Below are 22,217 nucleotides of genomic sequence, written 5' to 3' on the forward strand. Positions count from 1 at the left end.
GTCTATTACCGCTTTATCGATGCAAATTTTTAGGCTGTAGAAACGTTCCAGCATACTAAGAAAATTGTTGCCGACTCACGGATTTTAATAAAGTGGCTAACGAAGACATAAAATAACTTATTTCAAATTTGACACGTTTGCGGATCCGCACTGCTGGCTCCATCACAGCTAGATTGCTAGATGCTGTATTCAGCAATTGCAATCTTTATAGCTGACATGTGCATTGAAAATTTTTTAGAAAATCATGTTTTGCTATTTGCCGGCCATACTGAATATGACACAATGAATGTTTAACTGAATGAGGTTATTTAATTATTTTTATTTATCGTAGATACAGATACATAATTTAAGAACACATAATTTAAAAAAGTATATAAAACGTTACATGAAATATCACAAACGAACATCTAATGTATAAGGTATATTCCATGTCAAATCACTCAGGCAAAAAATTTTGGATCTCCGATTTTTCTGAAAATTTGTATATAGCTTCTGCGGGACGTAAAAATAAGATATTTAAGGTCAAAAAATCTTCTTCTTCTTTTTTTCTCAAAATGTTATTTTATGCGATTTTACAGTGATTTGGTGTTTATTTACAAAAATTTGCATTTTCTGTCGTAAAGTATCAATGAAAAACAATATTTTAATAGAAAAGACTCAAAAATGTCATTATATGGCATTATAACAAGTTATTTCGAATCAAAATAAGTTTTTGATCAAATTTTACAGTGCAGAAAACGTTAAAATACATTTTACAATACGTTTTTACATTTTCCTCCATTCCCAAAATATGTCATCATCGATTTGGCTGAAAATTTGCCCACAGATATAAAACATAGGACTTTAAGTGGTTAGAAGGATTTGAATTATATTACAATACCAAAAAAATTACATGCAGTAATATCAGACTCAAAAGTATATTAGTCCAGTCGGGATAGCATTTGACCTTGCATGCCGAGCTGCCCAAAAGTTTATTTTTCTAATCTTTATGAGAGTCAATAGTAGCCTAAATTTAAAATCACGAATGAATTCCTTCGTTACGTTAGCCGCCATCTTGATTTTAAAGGAGAACCTGTTTTGCTCAATATTTATATGCAATTTTTAACTTATCGACAAAAATGGTCGGAACTGAAATTGTTCCAAATAAGTCGTATTTACAATTATTACAATTTATTTTTAACAATTTTTGTCGTGAGGTCGATATTTTCGAGATAATTGTATTTACAGTAGACGCCTATATTTTTGACTGTGATATTGCATATAACTTTTTTGGTATTGTAATTTATTTCAAATCCTTCTCACCACTTAAAGTTGTATGTTTTGGCTATATGTGGGCATTTTCAGCAAAATCGATTATGATGTATTTTGGGAATGGAGAAAAATGTAAGAAACGGTATTTTAACGTTTTTTACACTATAAAATTTAATCAAAAACTTGTTTGGAATCAAAGTAACTTTTTATAATGCCTTATAATGACATTGTTGAGTCCCTTCTATTAAAATATTATGTTTTTCATTGATACTTTACGATAGAAAATGCAAATTTGTTTAAATAAACACCTAATCACTGTAAAATCGCATAAAACAACATTTTGAGAAAAAAAGAAGAAGAAGATTTTTTGACCTTAAATATCTTATTTTTACGTCCCGCAGAAGCTATATACCAATTTTCAGACAAATCGGAGATCGAAAATTTTTTTAGCTCCACAATTGAGTGATTTGAAATGGAATCACCCATTAATATAACGTAAAACATTTTCGGTCGCATTCAGGAACTCATCGAAAACTCCAAGGTATCACATTCGAGGGCATTTCTCAACAATGTGACGGACGGTCTGCCGTTGCGCATAATAGTCACACTCAGGAGTAAGGGCCTTTCCCCATCTATGCAAGTTGTCAGCACATCTACCGGTACCTGTTGTTATTCTGTTCAGCGCCGTCCATATATTGCAGGGTAGTTCAAAGTCTAGCAGTTTCCGATCGATACAGGCCATTTGGTGTGCTTCCTGTGGTGAGTTGCTCTCCCATTGTCTTCTCCAAGCGTTGGTGAGGTAGAAATGTTAGTGATGTAAGGAGGTGGCCCTTAACAATGGAGGATATCTGGAGCGCAGTCTGTTCATCTCGATATCAAGCTTATCATGGTGGATGGATAGTTGATGGTTAGCCTCGATTTCTCGATATTCTCCGAGGTTTAATTGGATGAGGTTTAATTGGAAACATATTGGGTGTTTTAAAACGTCGAAGTTGGAGAAAAAATTCGGTTTCTCTGACACTGGAAGAGCTTAGAATTGCAACACAAGGAGAAGAGAAAGCGTATATTCAAGATTTATTTCAGAACTTTCCAAGCCGGTTACAAACTGTAGTTAACGTTGGATAAGAAAATACTGGCTAATGATATTATTGTTTTTTTAACAAACAATAATATGACGTCTTAAGTAATTCTTAATTTTAAGCTGCTCACAAAAACAACCATTTCATTCCAAATATTTCAACGATTTTTTAATTACTATATACATATTTAGTTAAATGCGTTTAATGTTTTTAATTACGTACTTATAACGTGTTAGATAAAGTATTTTTGCACATATTTGCGATAATTTCAAAACATTCCATATTTTTATGCATGAGTATTTAATAACACATAAAATTCATAATGTCCAATATTGCTTATTTCTTGGTTTTTTTAAGACAGTATTTAATCTTTATTATTCACCGATGATACTGAAATAAAATTAACCATTTTACTCTCTACATTGTCGCCACCGAGCAAAGTACCAATTAAATCGCAAGTGCTCTTAAAAAGACGAAAGAAAAATATAGATACAAAAGTAATCAAAGAAAAGGCTCATAAAATCAGAGGGAATTTACGACATTTTTAACGGGTCCCTTGTATTTCTGATGTGAACGAAGTAGTCTCAATTTGATAGTTATTGTTATCAATGGCGTATCCTCTTGTCCCGTACGATTTTATGTCAGGAAAAGCGAAAATACAATACGTCTTTACTTATGTTTTGCTGGTGAAGCGTTTTTTAAAGACTTCACATTTTTATTGCTCAAATCATCAATGGTTTATAAAATGTTAAATAAGCAATTTTAGCATTATGTTAAATGGGATGCACATGCGAGTTCATTTTGAATGAATTAAAAAGCAGACGTACTTGCAGCCATTTATTGTTTAATTCCGACGACAGGTTTCGCTCTCTACAATATGATGAGCATCATCAGGTCAACGGTTATAAGTAAACTAAATGATACCGTTACAAGGAGTGATTTCTAAAATATCTAACGTGAAGCGAACTGACTTAACATTCGGGAAATACTAAGTTAACTGAACCACCATTATTTGAGCAGACGAGTCTATTCGAATGTACATTAAGGATAATTAGGAGACTAGAAGGAACTACAGCATGTTGTTCTGAAGCTATCTATGGAGTGCCGAAAATTGATAAAGCGAATATACCACTTAGACCCATTTGTATTACCATCAATTCTCCTTGTAGTGAACTATCAATTATTATTGAGTGTAATTTTTAATTTCAAATATCGTATTCAAAAGCAACCTTTTGTTTATTCTAAGGGACTTTCGGTCCGGGACTTTTTCGGTAATCGCGTCTTTCAATCGCGTTCAAATTTTTCAAAAATATTTATTAGTTTTTTCAGGATAAAAAAAATAAATGCATTTAAAAAGCATTGCAAGCAAATTTTGCTTTTATGCTCTTAAATGTGAACGTCAAACGGAAGTCAAAGAAACATGTTGATTTGTTGATATCTATGTAATTGACAGGTAGGCACTCCTGTTAAGAGCCAACGTTCGCAATGGACAGGGCACTTGAAAAAGAAGAAGAAGAAGAAAGCACTTCTTTTCTTCAATCCAAAATAAATCACAGATTTTCAATTGTTAAGCTTTATCAAAAAAACTAATTCTGCCATAGTGCAAAAATGTGTGACTTGCCGATTTAAAATTCTCTTTTGTCACTCTAACTCACTACACATTTTGATTTAAGATTCATTTATATCAATTTACGCCGTTATTAATAAAAATGCAGAGTTGGCACAATGATCTGAAATTTTTGTAATTTCGATACGAATCTTTTCATGTAAATTTTATTGCATTTTAGTGATATTTTTCATAAGATTTGTGCGGTCCTTTGTGGGTGTGCTTTACTAGAAAGTTGGGATGGATCAGCAAACCGAGTATATTATCTTTTTTATATATTTTCTAAATTACTTTAAAAGTAGATTTAGACCAGGGCGAATAAAAAAAGAACAAAAGAACAAAAACTAAACAAAAAAAAATAAAAAATATAACAAAAAATATAATTAAATAAATGTTAAAAAATATATTAAAAAAAATATATAAAAAAAACAGAGTAAAAAAACTTAGTAGTGGTATTAGTTTTAAATTTAGATACTAAGCATATATTTTTTAAAAGAGAGAATTCAAAACACATTGACTGGCCAGTTGGTTGCTTAAACCAGTGGCAATAAAACATAAACACACACACACAGACCAGGGCGGATCTATTTTGAGGTGGATGTGCGAGGTGGCATTCGGATTTTTGCAGATAAAATTATGAAAACTTCAGTAATTATAATAATTGACTCATGCTCCTTCTCAAATATGTCCGGAACATTAATAAAAAATTAAAATATTTAAAAATTTCGAAAAACATCGAGTTTTTCCTACTTTTATTGCTTATAACTTTAAAACGATTCATTTTAGAACAAAGTCGTACCAAAATAAAATAAAAATAATTGAATTTTGTATGATATACGACTGGTTTATAATGTCTTAAATAATTTCCCTGTCTGTAAAATAGCAATAAATAGAAAATAAGGGGGCAAAATAAGCCTGTTTTTTTTCAATGTTTTTCAACCACTTTGGTTGTACTTAGAACCTTAGTAATTAGTCCTGTCGCCAGGGTGGTACAACGGCCTCCTTAATTCAGATGGACTTACCCAAGTTTTTTTTATATATTTTGACCCGTAGAATACGAATTTTTTGGGTAACAGTTGATCCGGATGTCGATAAGATTGTTATAGACAAAGAACTTGAGGAATTACATAACAGTGATTTCTCGCAAAACAAAACATATTTTTGTATTTTTTGGGTCATTTTAAGCAAAATATATTCCTACAAGTTTTTTCGTAGAATGCATAGTTTTCGAGATCACCGCGGTTGAACTTTCAAAAAATCGAAAAATTGCAATTTTTGAACCCGAATAACTTTGGATTAAAAAATAAAGTAGCAATTCTGCTTACCGCATTTGAAAGTTTAAGTCAAATTATATCGGTTTTGATTATTTGCATTGCTAAAAATTAATTTTTTATTGTTAAACTAATCTATAAACACATAGGTTTCCCGTGCCTAATACATGCGTTTTAACGCATGCTACGTAGAAATTGCCTCGCTTGCACTTGTAGCTACTCTACCTACTCGTTCGATTTTAAATGAGAAATCATAGAAAACATCACTCACATACTAGGTGTTTACTACAGTTTACAGCTTTGTTTAACAATAAAATAATAAATTTTTAGCAATGCAAATAATCAAAACCGATATAATTTGACTTAAACTTTCAAATGCGGTAAGCAGAATTGCTACTTTATTTTTTAATCAAAAGTTATTCGGGTTTAAAATTTACAATTTTTCGATTTTTTGAAAGTTTAACCGCGGCTATCTCGAAAACTATGCATTCTACGAAAAAACTTGTAGGAATATTTTTTGCTTAAAATGACCCAAAAAATACAAAAAGATGTTTTGTTTTGCGAGAAATCGCTGTTATGTAATTCCTCAAGTTCTTTGTCTATAACAATTTTATCGACATCCGGATCAACTGTTACCCAAAAAATTCGTATTCTGCGGGTCAAAATATAAAAAAAAAACTTGGGTAAGTCCATCTGAATTAAGGAGGCCGTTGTACCCCCCCTGGCGACAGGACTAAATTTGCTTATAAGATTCTTACAAAATACTTAATCCGTCCACCAAATTTCATTAAAATCGATATAATAGATTTTGCATAATAATTTTGCAATCTAAATTTTTTTAAAAAGTTCCAATTTTTTTAAAACTTTCTGAACAAAAAGTAGACCGTTTAGAAGTTTGCTAATTTTTTTACGTATCAAAAAGCGTCTTACCTATCTAATACACTTTACAGAATTAAAATCTGATTATTAAAGCGGCTTCAGCGCTGTTTTAAATTTATAAACAATTTTTTGCTTATAAACAAATATAGTGAGGACGTTTAAGTTGGAATAAATTCATTTTCTCGAGAATGGGCGACTCTGGAGATAAATCCCGAAACAGGTCGGTTTTTTTTATTTAAATTATAATTTTTTGGCATATATATCATACTAGTGACGTCATCCATCTGGGTGTGATGAATTAATCGATGATTTTTTTTAGAATAGGGGTCGTGTGCTAGCTTATTCGAAAGGTTATTTAATTATCTATCCATTAATATAGACATTAACATAATTATTTATACAGAGTGCCCAAATTTTTTTCTAATTGAGATAAAAAGAAGAAACTGTATAATTTATTTAATTCGAAATACATTTTACTGTTAATATCAAACAGAAAAAAATGTTTATTTGATAAATAACTGAAAAATGAATTTATTCCGACTCAAATGTCCTCACTGTATTTGTTTATAAGCCAAAAAATTGTTTGTAACTTTAAAACAGTGCTGAGGCCGCTTAAATAATCCAATTTTAGTTCTTTAAAGTGTACTAAATAGGTAGAGCCCCTCCTTATATGTAAAAAAATTAGCAAACTTCTAAATGGTCTACTTTTTGTTCAGAAAGTTTTTAAAAAATTTTAACTTTTTTAAAACAATTTAGATTGCAAAATTATTATGCAAAATCTATTAAGTCGATTTTAATGAAATTTGGTGGACGATTTAAGTAAGTATGTTGTAAGAATTTTCTAAGCGAATTACGAAGGTTCTAAGGGCAACCAAAGTGGTTGAAAAACATTGAATAAAACAGGCTTTTTTGCCCTCTTATTTTGTATTTATTGCTATTTTGCAGAAACGTTAAGAATTTAAGATATTTTTAACCGAACGTATATGATATAAAATTCAATTATCTTTAATTTATTTCCCCACGACTTTTTTCCAAAATGAATCGATTTAACCCTTTCAGTCACAACTTTTTTTGAGCTATGGGAAAATTATCATATTTGGTATATAAAATAAACTATTTTTGTTGATAATTTTAACATCATTTTTTTTTATATGTCATATGTCACTTGGCATATGACATGTCCATATTGATGGACATTATGACTTGAAGCAAAATAAAATAAACCTGAAGATTTTAGAAATTTATTTGAATATCATTAGAATGACGAAATAAACAATATTCTTTGTAAATAACGAATTAATCATTTTACATGAAATTTAAAAAAACAGTTACGACCGCTTACAAAACATAAGTGAACATTACATTTCACGCAAAATGTATGTGATTTTCCCTTACAGTTCTCCATTTTGCAACGTGTACTATCTTTTTTTCATCTATTTTCGGAAAATGTCCATAGCTGTCGAACCGTAATTCAATATATGGCCTTGCTTCAGTTTTGGTTTTTTTATTATTTGTTGTACCAGTATTTTCTTGACCAGATGGTGTTGCCCAATACTCATTCTAAAGTCCCACAAATCCAGGATTTTATTGTGTTGTACGCCTAGCAGTTCAGCTTGTTTTCTATATTCCAACCACGAATTTACTATCGCCATATCTATAGCATGTGTTATCATACGTACAGTCCATTTTCTGGATCGTCTGTAGGATCTGTAAACGCTCAATAAAAAATCTAACTTATCAACACCACCCATGTTGGAATTGTAAAGCGATATGGCTTCCGGTCTAGATACATTTATATACTCTTTCGACGTCTTATCCCATCTCTGGCACAAATCCATTTTTCCCGCTGCAACAAAATTTGAAGCCACTAAAACTGGTTTATTGTCGAACCATTTTGTAATCACAATTCCATCTTCACTAACCGCTACATCAAAACTACCTCTACCATTTTTTTTAGATCTTTATCAGATGTTAGTTCTGGTCCAAAAAATCGGTTTATTCTAATTGTCCCGACAGCCATAATAGATTTATTGTTCAACCATTGAAAGAGGTGATAAGAACTAAAGAAATTATCAAAGTACAAACCGTGATGAGTTTCTTCAATTCTCTCAACTAGCTGCATCACAGTTCCAGCTCCTTGTCCAAACTGTGCATAATTTTCTTTTATTTCCGTTTCAGCACCTTGATATATGATGAAATCGTAAATGGTACCAGATTGTCCAGCCAATATCCATAATTTGATCCCCCATTTTTTCGGTTTATTTGGGAGGTACTGCTTGACATTGATCTGTCCCTTGAATGGAACAATTTGCTCGTCAATGCACAAATTTGTTTCGGTTTGAAGTTCCCTACAACGATTTCTAATGGAATTATATATTTCTCGGACTTTCCACATGCGATCTGTTTCGTCACCTCTTGCTGTTACATCTACTAAGTGAATGGTATTGCGCAACTTAGAGAAGCGATTGAATGTCATATTATCTTTTACAATTGAAATACCTGTAAGCTGGGACCAATACAGTCTTGCTCTTGGGAATTTTAGATTTCCCATAATAATGTGAATGCCTACAAATCGCTTTATTTCTTCTTTATCTGATGGAGAAAACCGAGCAATATTTTTTTGTACGGCATATAAGTTAGTCATTTCTGAAATCTTCTCAAACAGAGCATCAGGTATGTATTTCATAAAATATTCAATAGGAGCAGGTAATTCATCAACTTGTACTTCTTCTGGAACAAACCACTGTACTAGCCTGGTAAGATAGGTAATATTTTTTTTCCAACAAACATCTTTCTTATTTGTGAGTTTGAACTCTTTACAAAACTCTAGCAGTCTCTCCTTTGCAGTTGTTTGTTTTTCAGTGGTTTGGTTGGAATTTTCTTTGGTTTTCATGTCCTCAGACATTGGTTGTTCTGTAGTCACTTCATTGGGATATTCTAGATTTTCTAACTCACCTCTTTCTGTTGACTTCTGTTCTTGGATCAATCCGTCAAAAATAGTTTCCTCAATATCTTGGATATCATCGCCAAATTCTGAGGAAACGTCATTTAGATCCGCAATACTGTTGGCGTCATCAGCATCTGACAAACGTAATATTTCTGAGTCATCGTCTTTCATGAGTAAATCCAGAAGTTCATCCTCAGTCAAGGGTCGTGACCATCTCTTTTCTTTACTAGTTGACGGTAAACTTTCCATTTTATGGATATCTAAAACAACACGACCTTGCTAATTTTTATATGCATAAGTATACCTAAGTCATTTTGTCCATCTACATGGACATATAAATATACACCACTTTATAAGATATTTTCAGTCAACAGTTTGATACATAATATAAACACACTATACTAATGCTCTTTACTTACCCAAATCAGCAGGTATTTGTACGAAAAAACAAGTTTATTCAATAGAAATCGTTCCAATAACAAACAGGTGTTTTCACCACCACGACAGCGTGCTAAATGCAACCTGCTTTGCGTTTTATATAGCTTCACAAATCGACTAACAGATGGCTATCAATGTATTCAATGCTTTTCTTATGCATGTACCCACACATGGACAAAATGATTTGGGCGATAATAACCATCGATGTTTTAAGAGAATGCTTTGAAAATCGATGTCCATCGGTGTGGACACGATGACTGAAAGGGTTAAAGTTATAATCAAAGAAACTATATATTTTATATATTTTAATTTTTTTATTCGTTCCGGGCATATTTGAGAAGGAGCATAAGTCAATTATTATTACTGAAGCTGTCACCTAATTTTATCTGCAAAAATCCGAATGCCACCTTGCACATCCAAAAAGAATCGTTTTTTCACAGATCAACCTGGTCTAATTATTAGCAAACAATTAGCTGGTATCAAAAAGTTGTATCAACATCATGCGTTTTGAAAAGGACGTAAAGTTAAGGTACTGTGTAATTCTTTGATATTATGTTAACTTTCCCGAGTTTCAGGTGAGGTACGAATCACATTTCTAAAAAAAATCACCTCTGGCACTGCCATAAACCCATAAAATTCTTCTGTAAATCGGTGCGATGGCAATCATTTGTTACCAAGAATTAATATCTTTTTTCTCGTCAGATTATACTGTCCCAGATTGACTGAGTTTAATAAGAGGAAAAAGTAACGATTCCGGATATCATTTTCCGAATTTCCTTGATAAAATTTATTGCGGTAAATCATCCCGAGTTAAATTAATGATTTTCTTTCGCTGATTTATACGTTCCTAAATCGAATTGGTTTTGTAGTTGAATTCGCCCGAAGTTAGCACAATAAAATAGCTGTGGAAGCTTCTTTTTCTTGATTTTGTTATGTTTTTGTACTTTATTAAGACGGAAGCCAAATTAATTAATTTTACGTTAGTGCTTTACTTCATATATTATACAAGTTGTTTACGCTTATTATTTCTGAAAGCGCTACACATATTATGAGCCTCAGTGGCGTACTTGGTTGCCGTTCCAGGTACAATAAGCGTAAAAATAAATCCGGCTCGAAGGACCAAAAATGATGTTTTTGTGAAGCTTGATGGTGTTGTATAAATCACAACACACTTAATATTTTTTGAATATAAACGTAATATATTATTAACTATTAAGTTACACTTAGAACTAGCTAACAGCGTTGAAAAATAAAAAGTTTTATACACGTGTGTTATCGTTGGAAGTCTAAGCTCGAATGTCTACTTTTGGTAACTTTTTCAATATAGTGCCACAGGAAAAGCGGGGACAAAAACATATATTTTATATATTGTTATATATTTTTTGTACTTTATTAGAAAGGAAGTCAAATTAATTATTGTTACATTAGTGGTAGAACTCACTATACATCTTTCTCTAGTTACTTTTTCACTGTTTTTTCTATGTTATGAACTAAGCAAAACTATTAGTAACTAACCACCAACAAAAATGTAGCAAATTCTGTTTTCGATTAATATTATTTCTTGTTCTTTAAAACTTTAATTATTTTGTAACATAAGACGCGAAGGATAGAAATGTAAATGGAAAAAAATAATAAAGTAAGGAACAGATCAGAATGACGGAAGTGATGTTTCTTGCATTATGATCAAGTAGATACTTAACGTTTTAAATTGTTAAAAAGTTTTTATTGAAAGTATTTAACTACGGCTCAAGTTATCTAAGTATTTTCTATGGGAAATAAGCCACAATTTTACTAAAAAATGAATTTATTAATGTTTCGAAGCCCAAATCGGGTTTTGTTGTCAAAATACTATTAAAATATACAAAAATGTTGTTGCTAAGTAAAAAAATTCTTCTAATAATTTATTTAATCTGACTCATTTATATTGGCAATTCAGACGTATATTATACATTTTAAAGTAGTAGACTTTAAAATAATGTCGCCAATATTTATGAGTTGCGTTCCTGGGACGACTTTACTAAAAGATAGTTCATTCGATTACATGAAATCAATCCCAACTCAAGAATATCCGTCGCAAAAAAATCATAGCATGTGATATGTCTTTAAAAAGACAACCAAATGCAACGATGACAATAAAATTCTCGCGTTAGAGATTCCATAATAAATCACGAGGGATAACCAGGAAAAAACCTCGTGATACTATCCCGACATCGTAAGTATTTGGTCTTACATTTAATTTACCTTCAAAAAACTAATAACAAATTCTGACATTAATATGTTTGAATTATAAATAATATTAATAATACATAGATATACAATAAGTAATACTAAAATATAAAATTTGTACTAACTCGATATGTTATTGACTTACTAATTGTGGTATTTTCTTTCTATTGACTTCCTCTTTCAGTATGGGTAACCACATCCTACTGCATTCTACCGAGGAATTTGCGACACAATTGGTTTCATTTATCATATTAGAGCCACTTCTTTGATTTTTCTCTTTTTAGTATCTGTTTCTTTCAGGACTATACTTGAATCTCTCCACTGAACTCTATCATCATTATCCCATGAGTGTTGACATATTTGAGATCTATCAAATTCTCTATCTTTAATATAAGACTGATGTTCACTTATTCTAACGTTTAATGGTCTTGATGTTTCACCTAAATAAAATTGTTCACATTCACACGGTATTTTATAAATGCAATTCCTTGTTCTTTCTTGTTCATTGTTAGGTTTAGTTTTAGATAGAATAGATCGCAATGTGTTTGTTGTTTTAAATGTTGTTGAAATGTTTAATTTATTTCCTATTGTTTTAAGTTTCTCGGATATTCAGTATGGGTAACCACATCCTACTGCATTCTACCGAGGAATTTGATAGAAATAGGAACTCAATAGAAAGAAAATACCACAATTAGTAAGTAAATAACATATCGAGTTAGTACAAATTTTATATTTTAGTGTTACTTATTGTATATCTATGTATTATTAATATTATTTATAATTCAAACATATTAAAGTCAGAATTGGTATCAGTTTTTTGAAGGTAAATTAAATGTAAGACCAAATACTTACGATGTCGGGATAGTATCACGAGGTTTTTTCCTGGTTTTCCCTCGTGATTTATTATGGAATCTCTAACGCGAGAATTTTACTGTCATCGTTGCATTTGGTTGTTTTTTTAAAGACAGATCACATGCTATGATTTTTTTGCGACGGATATTCTTGAGTTGGGATTGATTTCATGTAATCGAATGAACTATCTTTTAGTAAAGTCGTCCCAGGAACGCAACTCATAAATATTGGCGATATCATTTTAAAGTCTTCTACTTTAAAATGTATAATATACGTCTGAATTGCCAATATAAATGAGTCAGATTAAATAAATTATTAAACGAATTTTTTTACTTAGCAACAACATTTTTGTTTATTTTAATAGTATTTTGTATTTTGACAACGAAACCCGATTTGGGCTTCGAAACGTTAATAAATTCATTTTTTAGTAAAATTGTGGCTTATTTCCCATAGAAAATACTTAATTATAAAAATGTATGTATGTATCGGTTTTAGAACGTCTTTCGACGTTGTCCGATGCCTAACTTCCACGTCCTTCTATCATCCCATTGGCCATCTCTAAGATCCCTTGTACTCATTGCTTTGGTTACCCCTTCTTTCCATGTCTTTTTGGGTCTTCCTGGTTTTTTTGCGGTTTGGTGGTACCCACTCCAAGATCTTTTTGGGCAATCTTGTGTCTTCTATTCTTTGAACATGACCATACCAAATCAACTGTTTCCTCTCAATGTCTGTTGTTAAGTAACCATCTATTCCAATTCGTCGTCTTACTTCCTCATTTCGAATTCTTTCCCTACGGGATATACCTAACAATCTTCTAAACACATCCATTTCTACAGCTTCTATTTTTTCCTGTTGTTCTCGGTTATTCCCAAAGTTTCTGCTCCGTAAAGTAGGCTGCTTTTAATAAGTGTTTCATAGATGTTGTATTTTCGCTGTATTCCTATTTCGGAGCTCCAAAGTATTCCATTTAGGCATCCAATTATAAAAATGCCACAAGAAAATAGCTTCAGAACAACATCAAGTTATCTAATATTTATTTATAGACAGGTAGAGCTGGCAGACCTCAAAGTACCGAAAGGACCGCAGACGTTCGGATACAATTAGCGTCTCTTTGCAAAGACAATGAAATCGACTTTGCTAAGTAATAATACATTTACTCAACACGCACACTACCCATTACACTAGGTACCTGATTGGAAAAATTCACTGTACCATGCCAATAGCCATTAGTTGTCGAGACATTAAAGTGATACAGTAGCGATCAACAGGTAGCAAAAACGCGTTCCAAGATTGCGGCTGGAATTTTGAATATTTTTTCGAGATATTTGGCACACGTATTCGTAATATAATAAAGAATGGCGGTACAGAGCCCAATTTGAAAAATATATTGATATGTGGAAATAACTCTGTAATTAAATACAATATTAAAAAAACGAGCCTGTACCGCCATTAAGAAGAACAAAAAAATACACTTTCTTCAAATAAACTTTTTTATCCGATGCCTAGATTTTGTGTCATTTTGGAACTAGTAATGAAATAAAAAATTTTAGTAGTTCCAAAATGACACAAAATCTAGGCATCGGATAAAAAAGTTTATTTGAAGAAAGTGTATTTTTTTGTTTTTCTTAATGGCGGTACAGGCTCGTTTTTTTAATATTGTATTTAATTACAGAGTAATTTCCACATATTAATATATTTTTGAAATTGGGCTCTGTACCGCCATTCTTTATTATATTACGAATACGTGTGCCAAATATCTCGAAAAAATATTCAAAATTACAGCCGCAATCTTGGAACGCGTTTTGGCTACCTGTTGATCGCTACTGTTTCCTCTTAAGCTAAATAAAAAAAGCTCCAATTTTACAAATATTTACTTTCAATTATTATTCATTTTTTGATGAGATTTTTCTAACTAAATTATTTTGTTTCAGAGCGTTGAAGATAGCCTGTACAAATGCCTTAGCGGGGATAAAATTCACACAAGAAATTGGCGTTGAAAAAGTGGACAAATCATTAGTTGCAAATTTCGAAATTCTCAATTTAGTTCCCGATCCTAGTATATACGCTAATAAATCTGAGACAGGTAAGTCCTTCTGATTTATGTTCTAAATAATTATTTTATAATTTTTTATTTGTATAATTACGGAATAGTGTCATCAAGGTTTGTTGCAAGGCTCAAGAATGCCTTCACCTTTGATACTGTTGCTCTAAACAGCACCACTGGGTTGTAACACTACCTCAAATTATTTGGGCATGATATACGTCATCTGTATACAGGGTGTCCAGAAACTCTACCGACAAACGAAGACAGGAGATTCCTCAGATAATTTTAAGACAATTTAACCCAATTCACCTAGTCCGAAAATGCTTCTTAAGGGAGCTAGAGCTCTTTGAAGATGGCGTCATGAAATTAGTTTTTCTTAAATACCTCCAGAACGCTTCTATTTAGAAAAACGAAAATTGGTATGCATATTTACTTTTCAGAGATGAATCGATTTCATCCATTGCAAATTTCTAGTACCAGTCATAGGCGTCCGTTTTGGGTAGAGCAACGGGTATTTTATCGCATAACTTTTTTGTCCTTAACTTTTATGCATTTTTGACACCGAATTATTAAATTGTGAGATATTCTAGTACTAAAAGTTACTCTTGCTTTAAGTCGGTAGGACGATTTGAAAGTTTTTCGTTTTTGGAATGTGAAAAAAAATTGAAAGAACTTTTCAACAAAAACGAAGTATTTTACCAACATAAAGTAAGAGTAGCTTTTAGTACTCGACTACCTCATAATTTAATAATCTAGTGTCAAAAATTCTCAAAAATTCAAGACAAAAAGTTATGCTACAAAATAACTGTTGACCTACCCAAAACGGACGCATATGACCAGTACTAGAAATTCGCAATTAGTGAAATCGATTTATCTCTGGAATATAAATAAATGTACCAGTTTTCATCTTTCTAAACAGTTTTTTTTTTGAAATTTTTTTTTCTGATTCAAAAAGAGAAAAATTTTCAAATCGATTTTTCTAGAAAACGGTGTTCCCTACCGATTTAAAACAAGAGTACCTTTTAGTACTAGAATACTTCACAATTTAATAATCCAGTATCAGAAATGCATAAAAGTTAAATATAAAAAAATTTTGAGATAAAATAACCGTTGCCCTACCCAAAACGGACGCCTATGATCGGTACTAGAAATTTGCAATGGATGGATTAGATTTATATCTTGAAGATAAGTACGCGTACCAATTTTTGTTTTTCTAAATAGAAGCGTTCTGGCGGTATTTAAGAAAAGCATTTTCGGACTAAGTGAATTGGGTTAAATTATTTTAAAATTATCTGAAGAATCTCCTGTCTTCGTTTGTCGGTAGAGTTTCTGGACACCCTGTATTTTTCTTCTGTCAAGTATCTTCCTCTCAATGATGATTCGCCAACATGTACCTCTCTTTTCTCATTATATGACCAAGATACTTCAATTTCGTTGTTTAAATCGTATTTAAAATTTCCTTCTATTTTTTCATTCTTTTAAAAACATCATTGTTCGTAGCTTTATCCACCCAGCTTATGTTTAAGATTCTTCTGCAAGTCCACAACTCAAAAGTATTTATTGTATTACTAATATCCTTTTTAACACCCATGCTTTAATTTTATTCAACAATGCTGAAAAAAGTTGCAGGTTCAGATCATGGCTTCAAAGCAGTTTTCTCATGTTATTAAATGTTGATCAAACTTTTCGTACTATTGATTTAATTTCTTACGTATAATCTCGATTATTGATTTTGGACAAGTCCGTCATTAATCCATAACTTCTCTTGTTGTTTTGTCTACTATCCTCAATCTTACTTTTCAGAACGTGCAATTATTCAATCGATTATGCAATTATTAACGCATCATCCGCGTATATGATATTGTTAATTCGAATATCTAAGAAAATGCTTAGGTAGGACATGTTGTTAAAAGTGATTGATATTAATTTGTTTGGCCGAAGACAGAGGAAGGTTATGAAGAAATATAACTAGACTAATTATAACTATATTATGAAGAAATCATTCTTGTAACTGTCGACCATTTTTTACTGGAAAAGCAGACGCCAACTGAAATATTCGAGAATCTTGACAAGAATAGTATGTTTTTGGATTATATTAGTGTTACTTCTGATTCAGCATATTTGAGTAATTTTATATTATCGAGTGATGGAAAAACTATGGCTTGACTCTTTTTGGGAAAACTTTGTTATTTATCGACCGATAGAGTAAGTGAGGGTTTGCTAATCCGGTAAAATTGATCAACACTTAGAGTCAGAAGTACTACAAGATATCTTGTTGTTTTTACATAGGTTATGTGTTAAGTTTTATCCAAAATTGCCTTTCAATAAAACAGGAATCATTGGTATGGTACATCGGGGCACCCACTTGTGAATCTTTCGGACACTTAGACCTCCTACGGTGGGTCCATTGTACCACCCCTATCTTACGGACCAGGTCCATAAAAACCTAGTCTCCGGCTTTTCTGTGGCCCAGGCAGCACCGGATTCTCATGTCTGTCAAAATCGGCAGATGAAGCAGATGAAGGTGCCGTTGCAGTTTACAGTGGCGTATAGAGCATACTGACCACCAGAGAGCATCTTCAATGATATAGAAGAAGATATTGAACTGTGAGATTTTTGGGAGGTCCCGCTATGTAGAGCTTAGCCTGTCTCAAACCTCCACAACTGGACCAGGCCAGTAGTTTTGGAACATCCGCAGAAGACGCTCCCGGAGATTACCCCGACCAGTACCGAAGGGCAACCCATATGATTCAATACAATCTTGTCAATTTTTATGACCACTTTTAACTACAAAGACGACCGACAACTAGAGACGGTTAAATGAGAGGTTTTGTCAATAGGAATTTGTACAAAATATGCAAGTTTTTATGACAAAATTTGTGAATGTGATTAAAGTGGAAAATTTCCCATTAAAGTATTTACATCAATCAAAACAATAATATTATTAACTGCACTACTGTATAATGTGAATTTATTTATTAACTATTTAACTATTCGAAAAAGCATTAAACTTTGAAAGTATTTAATAGTTATTTATGATATAAGTGTAAAAGTACAATTTTAAGGCACGCATGTGAAAGTTTGCAGAATGAGCGAAGCGAATTCTGCAATTCACATGAGTGCCTTAAAAATGTAATTTTAACACGTACAGTCGGAAAAATGAAAGAATACCCATGAACGATCACATCAATCACTTATTTTTTATTTTCTGTCTTTTTCTATAAACAACAAACGTTTGTTATAGAAAAAGACAGCAAATACAAAATAAGTGATTGATGTGATCGTTCACGTGTATTCTTTCATTTTTCCGACTCTATATCATACAATATTTTTCTACAAACGTTATAAATTTATAAAATACAATATTTTTGTTAATTTCTGAAATCATGAAACCCATGACCCGTAAAAGGTAGAACTGGTTGTCTACACTCGAGGGAAATATCTAAAAATTCTTAGCGAAAATATTATACCGTTACATAAACTTGTTTTTCTACAAACGTTTTAAAAATGCAATAATACAGTTTAAATTAAATTTGAAAAAACCTTTTAAACCACCTTTTTCAAATTACGCAAGCTGTACTATTAATATTAATGTTAATAAATAAAATATAACTATTTTGATGTTTCATAATTTGACAACTCACTTTTAACTGCAGTGCCTTAAAAATTTTAAAGCACTAGTGCCTTAATGTAGTATTTTTAATGCTCCTATGGAGTGCTAAAAATTGCATTTTTAACACGGTTGTAGAAAATAGTTATTTATGATATAAATGTTAAAAGTACACGTTTAAGACACGCATGTGAAAGTTTGCAGAATGAGCGAAAGCGAGTTTTGCAATTTACATGAGTGCCTTAAAAATGTACTTTTTAACACGCATATCATACAATATTTTTTCTACAAACGTAATTACAGGACAATATCTACAAAAACTTTTACTTAAACCTGACTGACATTCCAATTTTATATTTTTTTGACATTACATCAAAATTGTATATACGGTCCATACGAACTTCTTCTTAAAGTTCCATCTCCTAGCGGAGGTTGGATATCATAATGGCTATGGTCACTTTGTTGGCTGTTGCTCTGAATAGTTGTAATGCACTACAGTTAAACCATTCTCTAAGGTTCCTCAGCCAGGAGATGCGTCTTCTTCCTATGCTTCTTCTTCCTTGGATCCTTCCTTGCATAATAACTCTCAGCAGCTCATATTTCTCTCCTCTGGTAATGTGACCCAAATATTCTAGTTTTCTTGTTTTTATACTGTTCATAATTTCTAACTCCTTATTTAAACGTCGTAGCAATTCAACATTGGTTATCCTTTGAACCCACTGAATTTTCAACATTATTTTGTAACACCACATTTCGAACGCTTCTATTTTTCTTATGTCTTGCCTTTTCAATGTCCAAGCTTCCATTCCGTATAGTAATATAGAAAATATGTAGCATCTTAGAGCCCTCAATCTGAGAGGCAACTGAAGGTCTTTGTTTGTAAGCAGTGTCTTCATTTTTATAAATGCTTGCCTTGCAGTTTCAATTCGGACTTTAATTTCTTTGCTTTGGTCATTTTTGTCATCAACCCAGGTTCCCAGATATTTGTATATGTCTTTACTTTTTCTATTTGAGTTTGTTCTAGTATTAACCTTTCATTTCCATGTTGTGTTTTTGAGACAATCATAAATTTAGTTTCTTTCTTGTTTATTTTGAGTCCATATCGAATGCAATAATCGTTAACTCTATTTAGAAATTCTTGTAGCGACTCCAGGGTGTCTGCCATTATAACGGTGTCATCAGCGACTCTTATGTTATTTACTATTCTTCCGTTTATAGAGATTCCATCACTTAGTTCCGCTATCGCTTCCTGAAATATGGCTTCACTGTACACGTTAAACAGTAGCGGCGACAGTACACAACCCTGTCTTACCCCTTTCTTTATATCAATATTCTCGGACTCTTGTTCGTCTATCTTTATATTGGCCTTTTGATTCCAATACAGATTGATGATAATTCGTAAGTCTCGTCTGTCTATATCTCTGTTTTTCAATAATTCTATTAGTTTTTCATGTCTGACTCTGTCGAACGCTTTTTCGACAGGAATGTCGATGAAACAGGAATAAATATCCAGGTTCATATCTAAGCATTTTTGAGAGAGGACATTAAATGCAAACAATGCCTCTCTTGTTCCAAGTCCTTTGCGGAACCCAAATTGGGTAACATCCATATCATTTTCTAGCTTTCTGTATAATCTTCCATGAATGACCTTTAGAAATATTTTGAGGGTATGGCTTATTAGTGATATTGTCCTATAGTCTGAACAATTTTTGGCATATATTCTTTTAGGTATTGTTACAAAGGTGGACACCAACATTTCCTGAGGTATTTTTCCGGTCTTATATACTTCATTAAACAGATCCAGTAGTACAGGTAGAGTTTCATCGTCTAGACATTTCAGTAATTCTGCAGGTATTTCGTCTGAACCTACAGTTTTTCCGTTTTTTGCGTTTCGTATTGCTTGTTCGATTTCCTCAATTATGATCTCTGGTCCCGTTTCGCTATCGATTTCTTCCGGTTCTTGTCTATTATCCTCAAACAGATCTGTTATGTACGCCTTCCACTTTTTAAATTTCTCTTTGACTTCTATAATAATTTTTCCATTTATGTCTTTAAGAAGGCCATCTCCCTTTTTTAGCTGTGTATTTGTGATTTCCTTTATTTTCTTATGCATATTAAAGCTATCATGTTTTTTAGAATATTCTTCTATTTCACTGCATTGATTTGTCAGCCAGGTGGATTTAGCCTCTTTTATTTTCTTTATTATTAACCTCTGTATTTCTTTGTATTTTGCCTTATTCCTGCCTTTATGTTTCCTTCTTTCCTCCATTAACTCTAGGATTTCTGAAGTCATCCATCTCTGTTTTTTTCTAATTTTTGTCGGTAATATTTTCTTTTCTGCCTCTACTAACGTTTCTTGTATCATGTTCCATTTGTCATTAACATCTGTTGTCTTTATCACGTCTTGTTTGATTTTCTTTAAGTTATCATTTATTTCGTGTTTTAAACTCTGATGTATAGGTTCTTCTTTTATCTTTGAGACATCGAATCGTGGTATATTTGTTTGTTTTGTCAATACCAACTGCAGAGCCTTAAATTTTTTTTAAAGCACTAGTGCCTTAAAGTAGCATTTTTAACGCTCGTATGGAGTGCTAAAAATTGCATTTTTAACACGGTTGTAGAAAAAATCCTTTAATTACTTCTTTTGTATATTGACAAACACCCTACATTATTATGTAGTCATCTACAGCCAAACCAAAGTAGTTTAACAGGAAATAAAACTAATAAACACCCGAAACTTTTCCTGTTTTTGCAGTAAAATATTTCGCAATAAAAAAGTAAAATTAGAATAAATTTTAAAAATTAAATAAAGAAAATCTTACGGAACGATGGACGCGTAGCGTATCTCTGGAGAATATAAGCGACGAAGTTGTGGAACATTAGGTAAATAGCTTTTCCTCGGTCCCTTCTCTAGAGACTCAGGCAGGGGTTAACTACCAATTTTATTTAACATTATTTTTTAAATTAAAGAGCGATATATTTATACCTGTTGGAGTATACTAAGTTAATAAAATATTTTAAAATTTCTTTTAAAACGTAAAAATTAAGTTAAATATGCATCGCTTTAACCAACATTGCGAACAGTGGTATTGAAAATAACTTGTATCTACAGTGGAACCTCGTTAACTCGGATTAATCGGGACCGCGGCCGATCCGGGTTATCGAAAATCCGGGTTAGCCGGAGAAAATGGTAAAAATTAATAAAATACGGTTTACTTACAGATAAACTCCGTTATATTTGAAATAACATGAAATATATATGCACAGTAAACATCTAAATTACGTATCAATTACGCCATTATCAATTCTACCTAATGCTTCTAGTTTCTTTTCCATTACTACTACAACATTTTTACGTTTTGTTGCCATTACGTAGACAAAAAAAACACGCAAACACAAAATCTGAATAGATTTAGGAATGATTACAGAACGGAAGCGAACAATACGACTGTACTACACACAATACGGTCTCAATCGCAACGATGTTATGTTATTTAATAACAGTAAAGACTGAGACCATTGTTTAAAAAATAATTTTTTAATAGTCTTTTAGTTTTTTTAAACAATGCTAAGAGAGTTTGAAATAAATAAAGGATACTGCAAGTGCCTTTTGCTTCCGATAACACGACAATGAACGTCGTGTGTCATGAGTCATTTTTACTATCGTATAAATATATAGTTCAAATTACACAAATACCCATTATCTCTCAAATATTATATTACATATATTTTTATTGTTGAAATGTTTGTCTGATAAAAATCGGTCCGTGTTAGCCGGAGTTCCGGGTTATCGGGGCCGACTTATGGGGGTTCCACTGTATTTCTACGCCTCTTTTGTGACGTTTTATTACTCTGCCATTATATAGAAATGCCATAGTTACATCATAACCACACACGAAATTTGCACTGTAATTGCCTCCGGAAAAATGAACCTTTTGCTACAAATCTCTAGCAAATATTCTTCTTTACGTTTCATCTCTGCGACGGAAGTTGGCGTCCGTACCATTCCTTCAA

General features: G+C 32.0%; 1 protein-coding gene across 1 annotated transcript in view; it reads left to right on the top strand.

Moving 5' to 3' along the window:
* LOC114324772 (glutamate receptor ionotropic, NMDA 3B-like) overlaps window positions 1–22,217 on the top strand; it is a 424,994-nt gene that overhangs the window by 152,393 nt on the left and 250,384 nt on the right. Inside the window, 1 exon segment of the mRNA XM_050647354.1 lies at window positions 14,481–14,636. Within this exon segment, the coding sequence (XP_050503311.1) occupies window positions 14,481–14,636 (156 nt within the window).

The sequence above is a fragment of the Diabrotica virgifera genome, chromosome 3 (assembly GCF_917563875.1).
Source record: "Diabrotica virgifera virgifera chromosome 3, PGI_DIABVI_V3a".
Lineage (NCBI taxonomy): Eukaryota > Metazoa > Arthropoda > Insecta > Coleoptera > Chrysomelidae > Diabrotica > Diabrotica virgifera.